Raw genomic sequence first — 12,556 nt, forward strand, 5'->3', positions numbered from 1 at the left:
CATTAAGCTTATTTAAAAATTATTTCCTTTTCATTTGCTAAAGAACCAAACGTTATCTCAAAATTACAAAATGAAAATTATATACTTATACATATAAACTGAAAATTTGCGATATAAACAACTTCCTACTTTATTTATGCTTCTTATTCAATCTCGAAGTCAACCTCTTGTAGATCTCACTGTTGTTTAAAGTCGAACCAACACCAACAGCTCTTGCATTCGTGGGTACTGTATTAAGGTTACTAACTGGAGCATACTTGTAATCAGTAGTAGTTTGTGCCGGTGCAGCAGCTCTGTTTCTTCTTGCGGCAGCTTGTTCGTATAGAGTTTGTACTGAAGAACCGCGAGAAGTGGGGTCTTCACCAGACTTAGATTTCTTCTTTTTCCTATTCTTGGCAGAGTCCATGACGGATTTTTTCCTCAATTTTTCAGAATCAAATTCTAGTTGCATGATTCTCTTATCTCTATAATTATCCGAAGCACCGATAATTGGTCTTGTCCATTCTGCAATTAACTTTTCAGCCAACCTGGCCAGTTGAGCTTCAACACGTTTAGACTTTGTATAGAAGATAACCACTCTTCCCAAACCACTCTCCTTAAGATGTTCTGTTTTCACTGGCAGATCATTTAAAGCTGCAAAGAGCGATTTTTGAATTTCAAAAGATGGTAGCGATCCATCAGGCAAGGGCTCTAACCATATCCTAACACTTTGAAGTAAATTATTGTCCAAAATGGTATCAGCTAAGTTTGCCTTTGACAGTACACTTACCACTTTAGGCAACAGTTTGACTTTTTGCATAGCAATCAGTGAAGTATCTCCAGTTTCTATTCTCTTGTTCAACGTATCGATATCTAGTTGAGCTGCAATATTCATTTCGTCTTTAAGCCTCAGAATTTTTTCATCCAAATACTGCTCCAAATCGTCTTCATCCCTCCTCGTCCTTCTCACTTTAGGTTTCTTCAAAATACGATCCAGCTTTTCTTCCAATTCCTGTCTACTCGTTGGAGTGGCACTTGAATCCCTATCTTTATTAATCCTATTTTCCACCAATGGTTGAGGGCTCTGATTGTTGTGCAACTCTTTTTCTATATCGTCATCTGATAGGTCTGTGCTGATATGCTTACGTTTCCTTTCCGCTGCCTCCACATGGCTGTTATCCTCTATAATACTGCCATCATCGCCCACGACTTCGTCATCTAGGCCTTCTGTGCCCTTTGAGACAACTTCGGGTGTTTCCTGACGCTCGGCAGCTTGGTTCTGGTCTGGAGTTTCGTCCTTTGCGTCCACAACTGGCGCCTGCAAGGAATCTAAACCGTCTTCAGGCGTCGCTTCTATCACTTTGAGTTGCTCTTGATCTGCAGCAGTCATTCTCAAATGGATCACTTTTTTGTCCTGTTGCTAATACGTTCTCTAAATGCACCTTGGCAAGCAAAGACTCTTTCCTAAATGCCTTAGAAATGTTTACTATGTGCTTTAAACACACTGAGCACTGAAACTGCCTGCTTATTCTTCCAAAATTTCCCTTCAAAGCAGTCGCGAGGAAAAAGGCCCCACGGTTACCCACCTTTGGCATAATATCGCACATCACAAAATGGAGAAGCGTATTCGAGGTTTTACTCTTTCTTTATCATATAGGTACAGAGTATTATATTGATAATATACCTGACTCAGCATTGCTACAAAAAGTGACCAACCCCGTCCCAGCGCTAGATAATACAGAATGTTTGGTCTACCTCAACAGGAAGTCTCCGAAGAAGAGAAAAGAACTCATCAAGAACAAACTGAGAAAACTCTGAAGCAAGCTGCTTACGTTGCTGCCTTTCTATGGGTTTCCCCAATGATCTGGCATTTGGTGAAAAAGCAGTGGAAATAGATGTTCAGTGGAAAATGACTACATCCTATGTATGATACTAGATATGTTTCTTTTTGTATTTGCTTTGACGGAGAAAATTCAAATCCCACCCCACCCTTATATAGTTTAGCGGAAGACGTGTAAATATTTTTTAAAATTGATACTGCTCTAATGGCTCTTAAATCTTTTGGTTTCCAATTGTATATATATATATATATCTGCATGTAAATTTTCGGCTTTTTTAGTAACTTTTTCATTGTGTTGTTATATTAATCTTATTCAAGGTATGAAATAATTCATGTCGTCGCAAACAACCGAACCATTCGTTCACATATGGGCTTACCTGAAGTTGATTTCCTTCTAAAAAATTGCATACTTGTGGAGCTCAAGTTATTCTACCAGACCGTGTTTCCTGTAAAGGAATTGTATTGGAACCATCGAATAACCACAGAATTAAGCAGATTCTCCGATATCAAGTATGCAAGGTCAACTTTCGCGCTCAGTAATGGCACATTCCAGAAAACAAGACCGAAGCTAGACCTGATACTGGCTTCACATGACATTCACAAGTTAGCTACAATTTTATTCAATTTAAAAGCATTTATAATGAACGGAAAAGATGAAAAGTCAACGGACAGTAATGCGCCAGCTAACAGGGGAGAGGAGCATATCTTGGAACAGAAATACTCACGTCTGTTGAATATATGGGAAAGGGACATCGGAGAGCAGGGCTCCCCTTTCCTTCAGCTTCAACCGGATAGCAACTTATTATTTGCCAAGAGACCTGTAAAATATGCGACTACAACAGAAAATGAGGATATAGACATATCCAGTAAAGAGTTCTTCAAATTACAGGAAAAACAGCACCGGACTGATGAGGTTTACAACAATGAATATATTCAGCCGCCAAGTAAGATAAGAGACGGGGAACACGGGTCAAATTTTATTCATTTCAAGCCTTCATTGTACTACAGTTATTCTTCGTTACCAGCTAACATGAAGCTTTGGCTAGATGGCCTAGAAGATGACAAAATGTCGTTAATGGGAACTAATGAGAAGTCAACCGAGAATTTAGATATTTTGTTACACGGTTTCAGAGGATTTCCAAAAAAATATGATAAAACAGGTAACTAAGCCTATCAAGGCACCGTAGGCTTGATCGCAACGCCATAAATTCAATGTTCAAATATATTCTTAAATATCTTTGTAGTGTACTATGCCTAGTTCAAGCAATGGTGTCCTAACGTATTTATGTTGGCCACCAAGAGTGTACAGAGTATACCTATTATACAAAGCAATCTCTCCTGTATATCGTGTATGAGTTGGACTAAAATGCATCGGTGACAATTATAGCTGTTTGACGCGACGCGTAATAAATTTTCGTGAATAGCTGAAGATATGGGAATACATGGATCTGTAATTGTAAAAAGCTTCAACTATGTAATTGGAAAGAGTAAACGGGAAAGCAAGGATACCAGCCAACAGCAGAATGGTTTCGATAATAACCAAGCTCGTTTTTGACCTTGGTGGCAAGACTCTTGTTTCGCTGGCACCAGACAATAACACCTTGTGTGTAGCCAATAAAAATGGGTTAACCAAGATTCTGAAGACGAATAACCCAGAAGAGGAGCCAGAAACGCTAGACTCTTCAAAATCAGTTTCTTCTATCAGATGCTATTCCAACTCTTTCTTTTTGATGACTACGATGCAAGGTGATGCGCTAAAATATAGTATTGATTCTACCCAGGAAGAGCTTCTGGCTAGGTTTGCGCTGCCCTTACGCGACTGTTGTGTGATCCATTCAGGTAAGATGGGTGTGTTCGGAGGAGACGATTTAGAATTGATTCTTTTGGAATTGGATGATAAATCGCATAAAAAGCATACTATTAAAATCGATGAACAAATTTCTCAGATTTCATACAATTCCCAAATGAATATTTTAGCTGTTTCGATGATAAATGGTAGAGTTCAACTTTTTTCCCTAACATCTACCATCCCGAATAAAGTCCATGAGTTAAGTGATTACATTGTAGCTAATTCATACGATGATACCCACAGAGATAAGATACTTTCAAATATGATGGATGATATTGATAAGGGCAGCGATGATGATTTGGATGAGGCAATTGACTCAAATGAGAACAATATCACCGATCCAGAATTTTGCGCTTTTAATAGAATTTGTACAAGGGTAGCATGGCACCCAAAGGGTTTACATTTTGCATTACCATGTTCAGATGATACGGTAAAAATATTCACCATAAAAGGATATTCCTTGCAAAAGACACTGACGACGAATTATTCTTCAGCGAAGGCTCATTTTATCGATTTACAGTTCGATCCGTTACGCGGAACTTATATCGCAGCGGTTGATTTAAATAACAAGCTTACCGTATGGAATTGGGAAACTTCGGAAATCCACTACACAAAGGAATTTAAGCAGAAATTAACAAATTTTGCCTGGAAAATTCAACCAGATTCAAAGACTTTAGATGTCGTTTTAGGCACCTGGTGCGGTAGCATAGTTACTGTCCAAGATTTAGCAGAGTCCGTTATGTCAAATATGCCTGACCAATCCGTGACTGAATCTTCAACAAAGCAAGGACTTTTCGTCAACTCTGATTCTGACTTGGAAAACTTAGAAGATGATAGTACCGCAGAAAAAAGCGACAAGTTGTTTTCGGATGTTGCTCAAGAAGCAAATTCGGAAGACGTCTTCACCCAAAAGCACGATGATCCAAGCGGATTAAATGGAAAGAGAAAGTACAACTTTGAAGATGAAGAAGATTTTATTGACGACGATGATGGCGCCGGTTATACCAGTGGTAAAAATCCACATAATGACTCTTCGCATCTCAAAACACATAAAAATTACACGTTACCAATCAGTTTGGCAAGCACAGCAAGGTTTCGTTATAGGCCGTTTTCCCCGGCAGGAACACCATTTGGATTCACCGATAGACGTTACTTGACAATGAATGAAGTTGGTTATGTATCTACTGTCAAAAATAGTGAGCAATATAGTATAACAGTTTCTTTTTTTGACGTTGGTCGTTTTCGGGAATACCACTTCGAAGATTTGTTTGGTTACGACTTATGTTTCTTAAATGAAAAGGGCACTCTTTTTGGTCAATCCAAGACCGGGCAGATACAGTACAGGCCGCACGATACCATACGTTCAAATTGGTCTAAGATCATTCCTTTACAATCTGGTGAGAGAATAACAAGTGTGGCAGCTACTCCAGTTCGCGTTATTGTTGGTACTTCCTTAGGCTATTTTAGAAGCTTTAATCAATTTGGGGTTCCCTTTACCATTGAAAAGACATCCCCAATTGTAGCACTGACCGCTCAGGATTATAGAGTTTTCTCAGTGCATTATTCACAGTTTCATGGACTTTCATACTCTTTATTTGAGTTGAGTACCTCTACTAGAAAGTGCTATCAAAGAGAACGTCCACTTCCAATAAGTTTACCAAACGTTAATCCCGATTTAAAAAAAGAGACAAATTTTGACTTCTACAGCTTCAATCCGATGGGTATAAAAAGTTTGTTCTTTTCAAGCTATGGCGATCCATGTATTTTTGGTTTTGACAACACACTGCTTTTATTATCAAAATGGAGATCATTCGAGGAAAGTAGATGGTTGCCTGTTCTTGACAGCAGTATGGAAATATGGAAAATGTCAGGAGGAAAGGAAACGAGAGATATACACGTTTGGCCATTAAGTTTGACGTATGACACATTGAACTGTATTCTAGTTAAGGGTAAGCATATATGGCCTGAATTTCCTCTACCTCTACCATCTGAAATGGAGATTAGAATGCCGGTTCTTGTCAAGAGTAAATTACTGGAGGAAAAGAAAGCTATGTTAAACAAAAAGAATAAGCTGGAAGTTGATGCACAAGAAAATGAGGAGGAAGATGATAAAGAAATACACATCCCTATTCCAATGGCTGCGGAAGAAGAATACTTGCGTTCCAAAGTTTTGTCAGAATTATTGACAGATACACTGGAAAATGATGGTGAAATGTACGGAAACGAAAATGAGGTATTAGCGGCATTAAATGGTGCCTACGATAAGGCCCTACTACGTTTATTTGCATCTGCATGCTCAGACCAAAATGTTGAAAAGGCCCTTTCACTAGCTCACGAATTAAAGCAAGACAGAGCACTTAATGCAGCCGCCAAAATATCAGAAAGAGCTGCACTGAGCTCCCTTGTTAAACGAATCAATGATATAAGGGAAGCCAGATATGAAAAGAATCAAAATAACATGTAATTCTCACGTATATATATATATCGACCCAACAATAATTCAATAACTACAATTCGCATCGTAACTCTAAAGAGTCTACCTGAATAATGCGTACTTGCCATGAATGCGAAGTAAAAAGGAAGTACGTCAAAGATGACCTCAAATGGAAAGTGACATACCTGCGAATTTTCGCGAAAGGAAAAAAGTGAAAAAATATGAAAAAAAATAGAGATGTCAAATTTTAGAGATGAGCTTCAATAAACCGTATAACATCAGGTTCTGTGCGGCAAATATACAGACACGCATCAATCCAAAGGTATCTATCTTCCCTTTTGCATATTTAGATTTATAAAGCCAAGAAAGGATGTCAGATATCACCCAACAAAAAAAGAGAAAAAGATCCAGAGAGGAGGCCGATCGTTCGAGACCCGCAGTAGATGAGGAAATCACCGATCCATCCTCAGATGAAGAAGAACAACCTGAAATTACTGATGAAGAAGACGCATTGGAATCTGAAGAAGAATTTGAGGGAGAAAATCCAGCTGATAAGAGAAGAAGGCTTGCAAAACAATATTTAGAGAATCTGAAAAGTGAAGCCAATGTCATTTCGACTGAAGGTAAAAATGATACAGAAGAAGATCAGAAACGTTTGGACGAAAGACCCGTCGATGAATACAATAATTTTGACGCTGGTGACTTGGATAAAGATATCATTGCATCAAGATTGAAAGAAGATGTCGCTGAACAGCAAGGTCGAGTCTTTAGACATTTTGCTGATAAACTTCTAATTTCTGAGGCTATAAAAAGCTTCACAAGGGTAGGGGAAAATAATCTTACTTGCATTAGTTGTTTCCAACCAGTTTTGAACAAATTTACCTTTGAGGAATCATCTAATGGTGATAAAAACAAAGGTAGAATATTTGCTTACACAGTTAGTAAAGACTTACAACTTACGAAATATGACGTTACCGATTTCAGCCAGAGACCAAAAAAGTTAAAATATGCTAAAGGTGGAGCGAAGTACATACCCGAAAATAAGCAAGAGTACGAAAATACCACAGATGGCCACTATGATGAAATTCTAACTGTAGCAGCCTCGCCAGATGGCAAATATGTTGTCACGGGTGGGAGAGACAGAAAATTGATTATTTGGAGTACGGAATCCCTATCACCTGTTAAGGTTATCCCTACAAAGGACCGCCGAGGAGAAGTTTTATCCTTGGCTTTCAGAAAAAACTCTGATCAATTGTATGCATCCTGCGCTGATTTTAAGATAAGAACGTATTCGATAAACCAATTTTCCCAATTGGAAATCCTTTATGGGCATCATGACATAGTGGAAGATGTATCTGCTTTGACGATGGAAAGATGTGTTACCGTTGGTGCCCGTGATAAAACTGCTATGCTTTGGAAGATTCCCGATGAGACTAGGTTGACATTTAGAGGTGGTGATGAACCTCAAAAATTATTAAGGAGATGGATGAAAGAAAACGCCAAAGAGGGAGAAGATGGAAAAGTTGCATATCCCGATGAATCTGAAGCGCCTTTATTTTTCTGCGAAGGTAGCATTGACGTTGTGAGTATGGTGGATGATTCTCATTTTATAACGGGTTCTGATAACGGTAGTATATGTTTATGGTCTCTGGCGAAAAAAAAACCTATTTTCACTGAAAGAATTGCTCACGGTATTCTACCTGAACCCTCTTCAAATGACATTTCGGGCGAAACTGACGAAGAGTTAAGAAAAAGACAGTTACAAGGCAAGAAATTGCTACAGCCATTTTGGATAACATCTCTTTATGCTATTCCATACTCAGACGTATTCATATCAGGATCATGGAATGGCTTCTTAAAAGTTTGGAAAACTAGTGAAAATCTCAGATCTTTTGAGCTACTAGGTGAGATATCTTGCGCTAAAGGTGTAGTGACTAAGATTCAAGTTGTTGAAAGTGGTAAACATGGTAAAGAAAAATTTCGTATTTTGGCTAGTGTAGCTAAAGAACACAGACTTGGTAGATGGATTGCAAATGCTCCAGGCGCTAGAAATGGTATATATTCAGCTGTTATTAATCAAACAAGTTTTTAGGCTGTTGGTATTTGTCACACGTCTCCAGCATCTTTAGGATAGTCACACCCGTTCCAAAATTCCAAAATGTAAATGTGTCAAGCATATAGAAAAAAGCATATATAAATAAAATGTATCTTTTGTAAAATACCTCAGAGAAAAGATAAATAATACACCTATTTCAGCCTTAATGGTGTTTATCGGTAACCTTTTTCCTTTGTTGCATAATCTCCAAAGTTGCAGCGCCTTTGCTTTTTACAAAAAGGAGCTTATCAATTAAATACACCATGTCAATACACTGTAGACCTGCGTTGAGTTTTTTTTGATTTCTTAATAAGTAAAATCACCCTAAGAACATTACCTTCCCAGAACCGGTTACTCCCAAGATGGGTTACCTTAATATTGTTGGAACAATAATCAACTATCCATCGATTACTAGTACAACACATTAATATACTCATTCTGTTGGAACAATAATCAACTATCCATCAATTACTAGTACAGCTGATTAATACATTCAATCACGTAGCTAGAAGATTATCATATACGGTGTTAAGAAGATGACAAAAATTATTAGACCAGTGAAATAAGATTCAGAACAGTCATCAAATTTAGTGGAAGCTGAAGTGCGAGGATTGATAATGCAATAGGATCAATGAATAAAGACGTATAAAATGAAGGAAGAAATAAGAATAAGATTATGTAAAAGTGTCGATTCCCTTTCGTGGATTCTTAAATCCATGAGGAGAACTTCTAGTATATTCAATATACATAGTATTATTAACCTTATCAAAAATGGAATCCCAATAAATGTAACAAGATTTTACTGGCAATATTAGCGATATTCTAATGAAAAGGAAATCATCATTCATTACGACTCCATGGCCAAGTTGGTTAAGGCGTGCGACTGTTAATCGCAAGATCGTGAGTTCAACCCTCACTGGGGTCGTTATTTTTTTAGTTTCATTTTCTTTTCAGCCTAAACCAACCTAAAAACATCAAAGTCAGTAAAGCTTATTCAAGTGGTGGAAAAAGGTACAAATGAAATGAATTCTATGAAGAAATGCAGAATATAAAATTAGAGAAATGAAAATATAAAAGTGAATGAACAAGGAAGAGAAAAATCTCAAGTATCGTAACACACTTTCGTTTAATGTATTAGCTGTGAATCGAAGGAAAAAACAGCTATTTTTTATGCTTTTTTTGAATGTCGTAAGTCAGGATGGTTAGTTTTCTCGTTTTGGCCATTGACTGTGACTGAAGATAGCGATGAGTTTTGACTGTCCTCAGTGGAATTTGTTTCACATGCAGAATTAGCGCCGTTGCATGTGGTATGTAGGGCATCGGTGTCTACCCCCCATTGGTAATAATCTCTTCTAACTTCCACGTAATCGTAGGCGAATTCACCAATTTGGTCTTCGTCCAATCCTAAAGCTTCAGCTTCCTCCGTGACTCTCAGATGGACACCGGGAATTTTACCTAATACGTAGCAAATGAGCGCTGTAACAACAGCACAATAACCGGCCGATGCTCCGATATAAGCGATTTGAATGTACATTTGTTTCCAGTTATGCGTTAACCACCCCCCTTTGTGCTTAGTCGTACCATCCATCCCAATTACCCAATCTGCAGCAAATAAGGCGTTAAAAATCAATCCTACTACGCCAGCAATGCCGTGTTCTGCCAATAAATCCAACGAATCATCCACTTTTAAGTAGTACTTTATCTTTGTGGCAAAATTACAAACAATACCCGCTATTATACCTTGGATCAAGGAACCATAGAGAGTAATACAGCCGGAGCTCGGAGTGGCCGCAACCAAACCACAAATGATACCTGAACATAACCCAACAGTGGACCACTTCTTTTCAGAACGATAATCCAATAAACACCAGGTCATCCCACCCGTGGTGGCACTAATATTCGTATTCAAAAAGGCATAGACTGATCTCATATTTGGAGACAATGAACTTGCTGCATTGAAAAGCAACCAACCGAACCAAAGGATACAAGTACCCAAAGTGACCATGGACACATTATGCGGTCTAAAGTTGATTAAGAGATTTTCTTTTCTTCTCCCTAGGAAATAAGAATAAACAAAACCAGCCACAGCACTTAGAATTTCAATGTTTCCACCACCAGCCCAGTCCAAAACCCCCCATTGGAAAGCCCACCCACCGGGGGCCCAAATCCAATAGGTAATGGGGCAGTAAACCAAAGTGGCAAAAACGAAAAGGAAAACCATGTGCGGGAAAAGCTTACCTCTTTCTGCAGTTGCACCGGCTATAATGCTCAATGCCACGCACATGAACATCATTTGAAAAATGGCATAAATCAATTCAGGATATGTAGAATCCTCTGACGTCTTACCATAAACGTTTCTAAACCCGAATGAATCCAAATTTCCGATGAATTTATTATTCGGAGCAGTCTTGGAGAACGCCAATGAATAACCCCAAAAATACCATTGTAGTATGCCGACTAAAGTAGCCATTATGACCACCCAAATCAAGGCCAGTGCGGATTTTCTTCTTGCCAGGCCGGAATAAAGAAATCCTAGTCCTGGCACCATAAAGAAAACCAGGGCAGCACCTAGGATCATGAAAGCAACCGTGGAACTATCATATGTTTCCGTCCATAGATGTCCGTCTCCACGAGCCATGTGAACTCTATCTAAATGTTTTTATTGTATCTTAAAAAAAGTTCTTCACAATACGTTCTATCCAACCTTTTACAAAATGATTCTGAAAAGTGATTGAAGCCCTTACTATTCTGCATTGATTGCAATTGACAATCAAAGAACCAAAGGAGAAGAAGCGAATGAAAGCAAGCGGCTATCAGACTCAAAAGCACGGAACCTTATTTTACAAAAGAGAAAGGGAAAACGATATCTGCCAATCTGATGCGATAAGATGCGATAAGACAAGGAAAAGAAGCTCCATGCAGCATATCGAGCCCATTAAATCTGCCAAAAGATATGGACTCAACGTATATATATAACATCGAAAACATGCACATACGGACGGTACCTTGATAAAATGTTTACAGCGTGGAGAGCGAGGAAAAAACCTCGAGATGAGAAACAAAATAACTCGCCCGCCTTATCGCGGGCAAACCAGCTGCAAGAGATAAGAATTTGGCGCCGATAAGGTGGAGATGCATCCCCGCTGCGCGGCACTTTTTGGCGGAACCGGAACCGGACTTTTGACTTTTCTTGAGAAGGGAGAAGGAGATCAGAGAAGTGTCAGTAATTGGAAGCGACGGAAACGAGTTGTACACTATACTACTATCTTTTTGATCATTTCAGTTAAATACAATACATATTATTGAATTCATATCTTTACATGTATACGTGCATGCGAACTCGCTCTATCCTTAGTTTTTCTTCTTACGCTGGTCAGTGGTGAATTCCTTCACAAATTTCCTCTTCGATTCTACGTCTAGCTTGCGTGATACTAGTTTATATTTATCGCCGCCATTTAAAGTAATACGCAATTCCTCTAGATCATCAGAGATTACTTGGGGCTCGTTGATTTTGCACTTCACATGGACTCCCTTGTTCAACAGTCTCGATAAATATTCCATGTTGGAGATGGGCAGCGTGGTTATGGCGGTTTTGTTGGTTCTAACCTGGATGGTTTGCAGCTCGAATTTTATACTTTTGGCCATTGCAGGACTCATTGTGGCCATGGAGGGATCGACGAATTGTTTCAATTTTTTTCCGCTTATACCGAAGGGTAAAACGGTTTTACCATTACACGAGGTTCCCTCGGCAAACATAAAATTCACAGTGTCGCCCAATTGTGATAGCTCGGCTATCTCGTGGCCATATACCTTGATATCCAACCCACCGGCGAGGACAAAGTCAATGAAATTTTTAACAGAAACTTTGTATACGACGTCATTGGATGGCACCAGCAACGAAACCGGGCCCTGTGCTAATAATAAAACTGATAAGGCATCTAAGGGTGAGGTACAATTGCAAATATAAAGCTTGCCCTTCTGTGGGTAATGCTTGGATTTCTCCACATCGCGTTTCTTAATTCCCTGTACAGTAACTTCTTCCTTCCAACTGAATACAAATTTCAATATTAAAGCCAGTAAACCGTTCTGATTGGTTAAGCTGTACAAGATAATCAGTGGTAGCATGATAATGATCTTTATGACCATGAGAACCATAGAGCACGCTGCCATCGCCGAATTTGGTTTCCTGATTGTGTTTGGTAAAAACGGAGCTATTCCTGTACCATTATCTCTCCAATTGGTGTACTTTTCCATTTGTTATCAAGTCTTGTTTCACTCCTTCCCTCTAAGCACTATTATGACCCTCTAGTCGAGCCATAGATCGCCTCTGGCTTTTTCTTTTTTCAAGGTAGCTCTTTT

The 12,556-nt window shown here is 38.8% G+C and overlaps 7 protein-coding genes and 1 non-coding gene across 8 annotated transcripts; 5 read left to right on the forward strand and 3 right to left on the reverse strand.

Moving 5' to 3' along the window:
- Positions 1–130: 130 nt before the first annotated feature.
- SPN1 (transcription factor SPN1) lies at positions 131–1,369 on the reverse strand (the record flags this gene model as incomplete). Its single annotated transcript, XM_056231983.1, has 1 exon — positions 131–1,369. One exon carries the CDS (start codon positions 1,367–1,369, stop codon positions 131–133), a length of 1,239 nt encoding a protein of 412 aa, XP_056085747.1.
- A 352-nt stretch (positions 1,370–1,721) lies between these two features.
- Positions 1,722–1,874, forward strand: TOM5 (Tom5p; the record flags this gene model as incomplete). The annotated part of the gene is made up of 1 exon (XM_056231984.1): positions 1,722–1,874. One exon carries the CDS (start codon positions 1,722–1,724, stop codon positions 1,872–1,874), a length of 153 nt encoding a protein of 50 aa, XP_056085748.1.
- A 312-nt stretch (positions 1,875–2,186) lies between these two features.
- On the forward strand, positions 2,187–2,987 carry MSS18 (Mss18p; the record flags this gene model as incomplete). The annotated part of the gene is made up of 1 exon (XM_056231985.1): positions 2,187–2,987. One exon carries the CDS (start codon positions 2,187–2,189, stop codon positions 2,985–2,987), a length of 801 nt encoding a protein of 266 aa, XP_056085749.1.
- A 355-nt stretch (positions 2,988–3,342) lies between these two features.
- On the forward strand, positions 3,343–6,132 carry CTF4 (chromatin-binding protein CTF4; the record flags this gene model as incomplete). Its single annotated transcript, XM_056231986.1, has 1 exon — positions 3,343–6,132. One exon carries the CDS (start codon positions 3,343–3,345, stop codon positions 6,130–6,132), a length of 2,790 nt encoding a protein of 929 aa, XP_056085750.1.
- A 340-nt stretch (positions 6,133–6,472) lies between these two features.
- RRP9 (ribosomal RNA-processing protein RRP9) lies at positions 6,473–8,194 on the forward strand (the record flags this gene model as incomplete). Its single annotated transcript, XM_056231987.1, has 1 exon — positions 6,473–8,194. The coding sequence occupies one exon, from the start codon at positions 6,473–6,475 to the stop codon at positions 8,192–8,194; it is 1,722 nt and encodes a 573-aa protein (XP_056085751.1).
- Positions 8,195–9,048: 854 nt separating this feature from the next.
- Skdi_16.trna13N lies at positions 9,049–9,122 on the forward strand. Its single transcript has one exon. It is a non-coding gene; the product is annotated as a tRNA-Asn (tRNA).
- A 243-nt stretch (positions 9,123–9,365) lies between these two features.
- Positions 9,366–10,835, reverse strand: MEP3 (ammonium permease MEP3; the record flags this gene model as incomplete). Its single annotated transcript, XM_056231988.1, has 1 exon — positions 9,366–10,835. One exon carries the CDS (start codon positions 10,833–10,835, stop codon positions 9,366–9,368), a length of 1,470 nt encoding a protein of 489 aa, XP_056085752.1.
- A 713-nt stretch (positions 10,836–11,548) lies between these two features.
- On the reverse strand, positions 11,549–12,451 carry LOA1 (lysophosphatidic acid acyltransferase LOA1; the record flags this gene model as incomplete). The annotated part of the gene is made up of 1 exon (XM_056231989.1): positions 11,549–12,451. One exon carries the CDS (start codon positions 12,449–12,451, stop codon positions 11,549–11,551), a length of 903 nt encoding a protein of 300 aa, XP_056085753.1.
- Positions 12,452–12,556: the final 105 nt, after the last annotated feature.

The sequence above is a fragment of the Saccharomyces kudriavzevii genome (genome assembly GCF_947243775.1).
Source record: "Saccharomyces kudriavzevii IFO 1802 strain IFO1802 genome assembly, chromosome: 16".
NCBI classification, from domain to species: Eukaryota; Fungi; Ascomycota; class Saccharomycetes; order Saccharomycetales; family Saccharomycetaceae; genus Saccharomyces; species Saccharomyces kudriavzevii.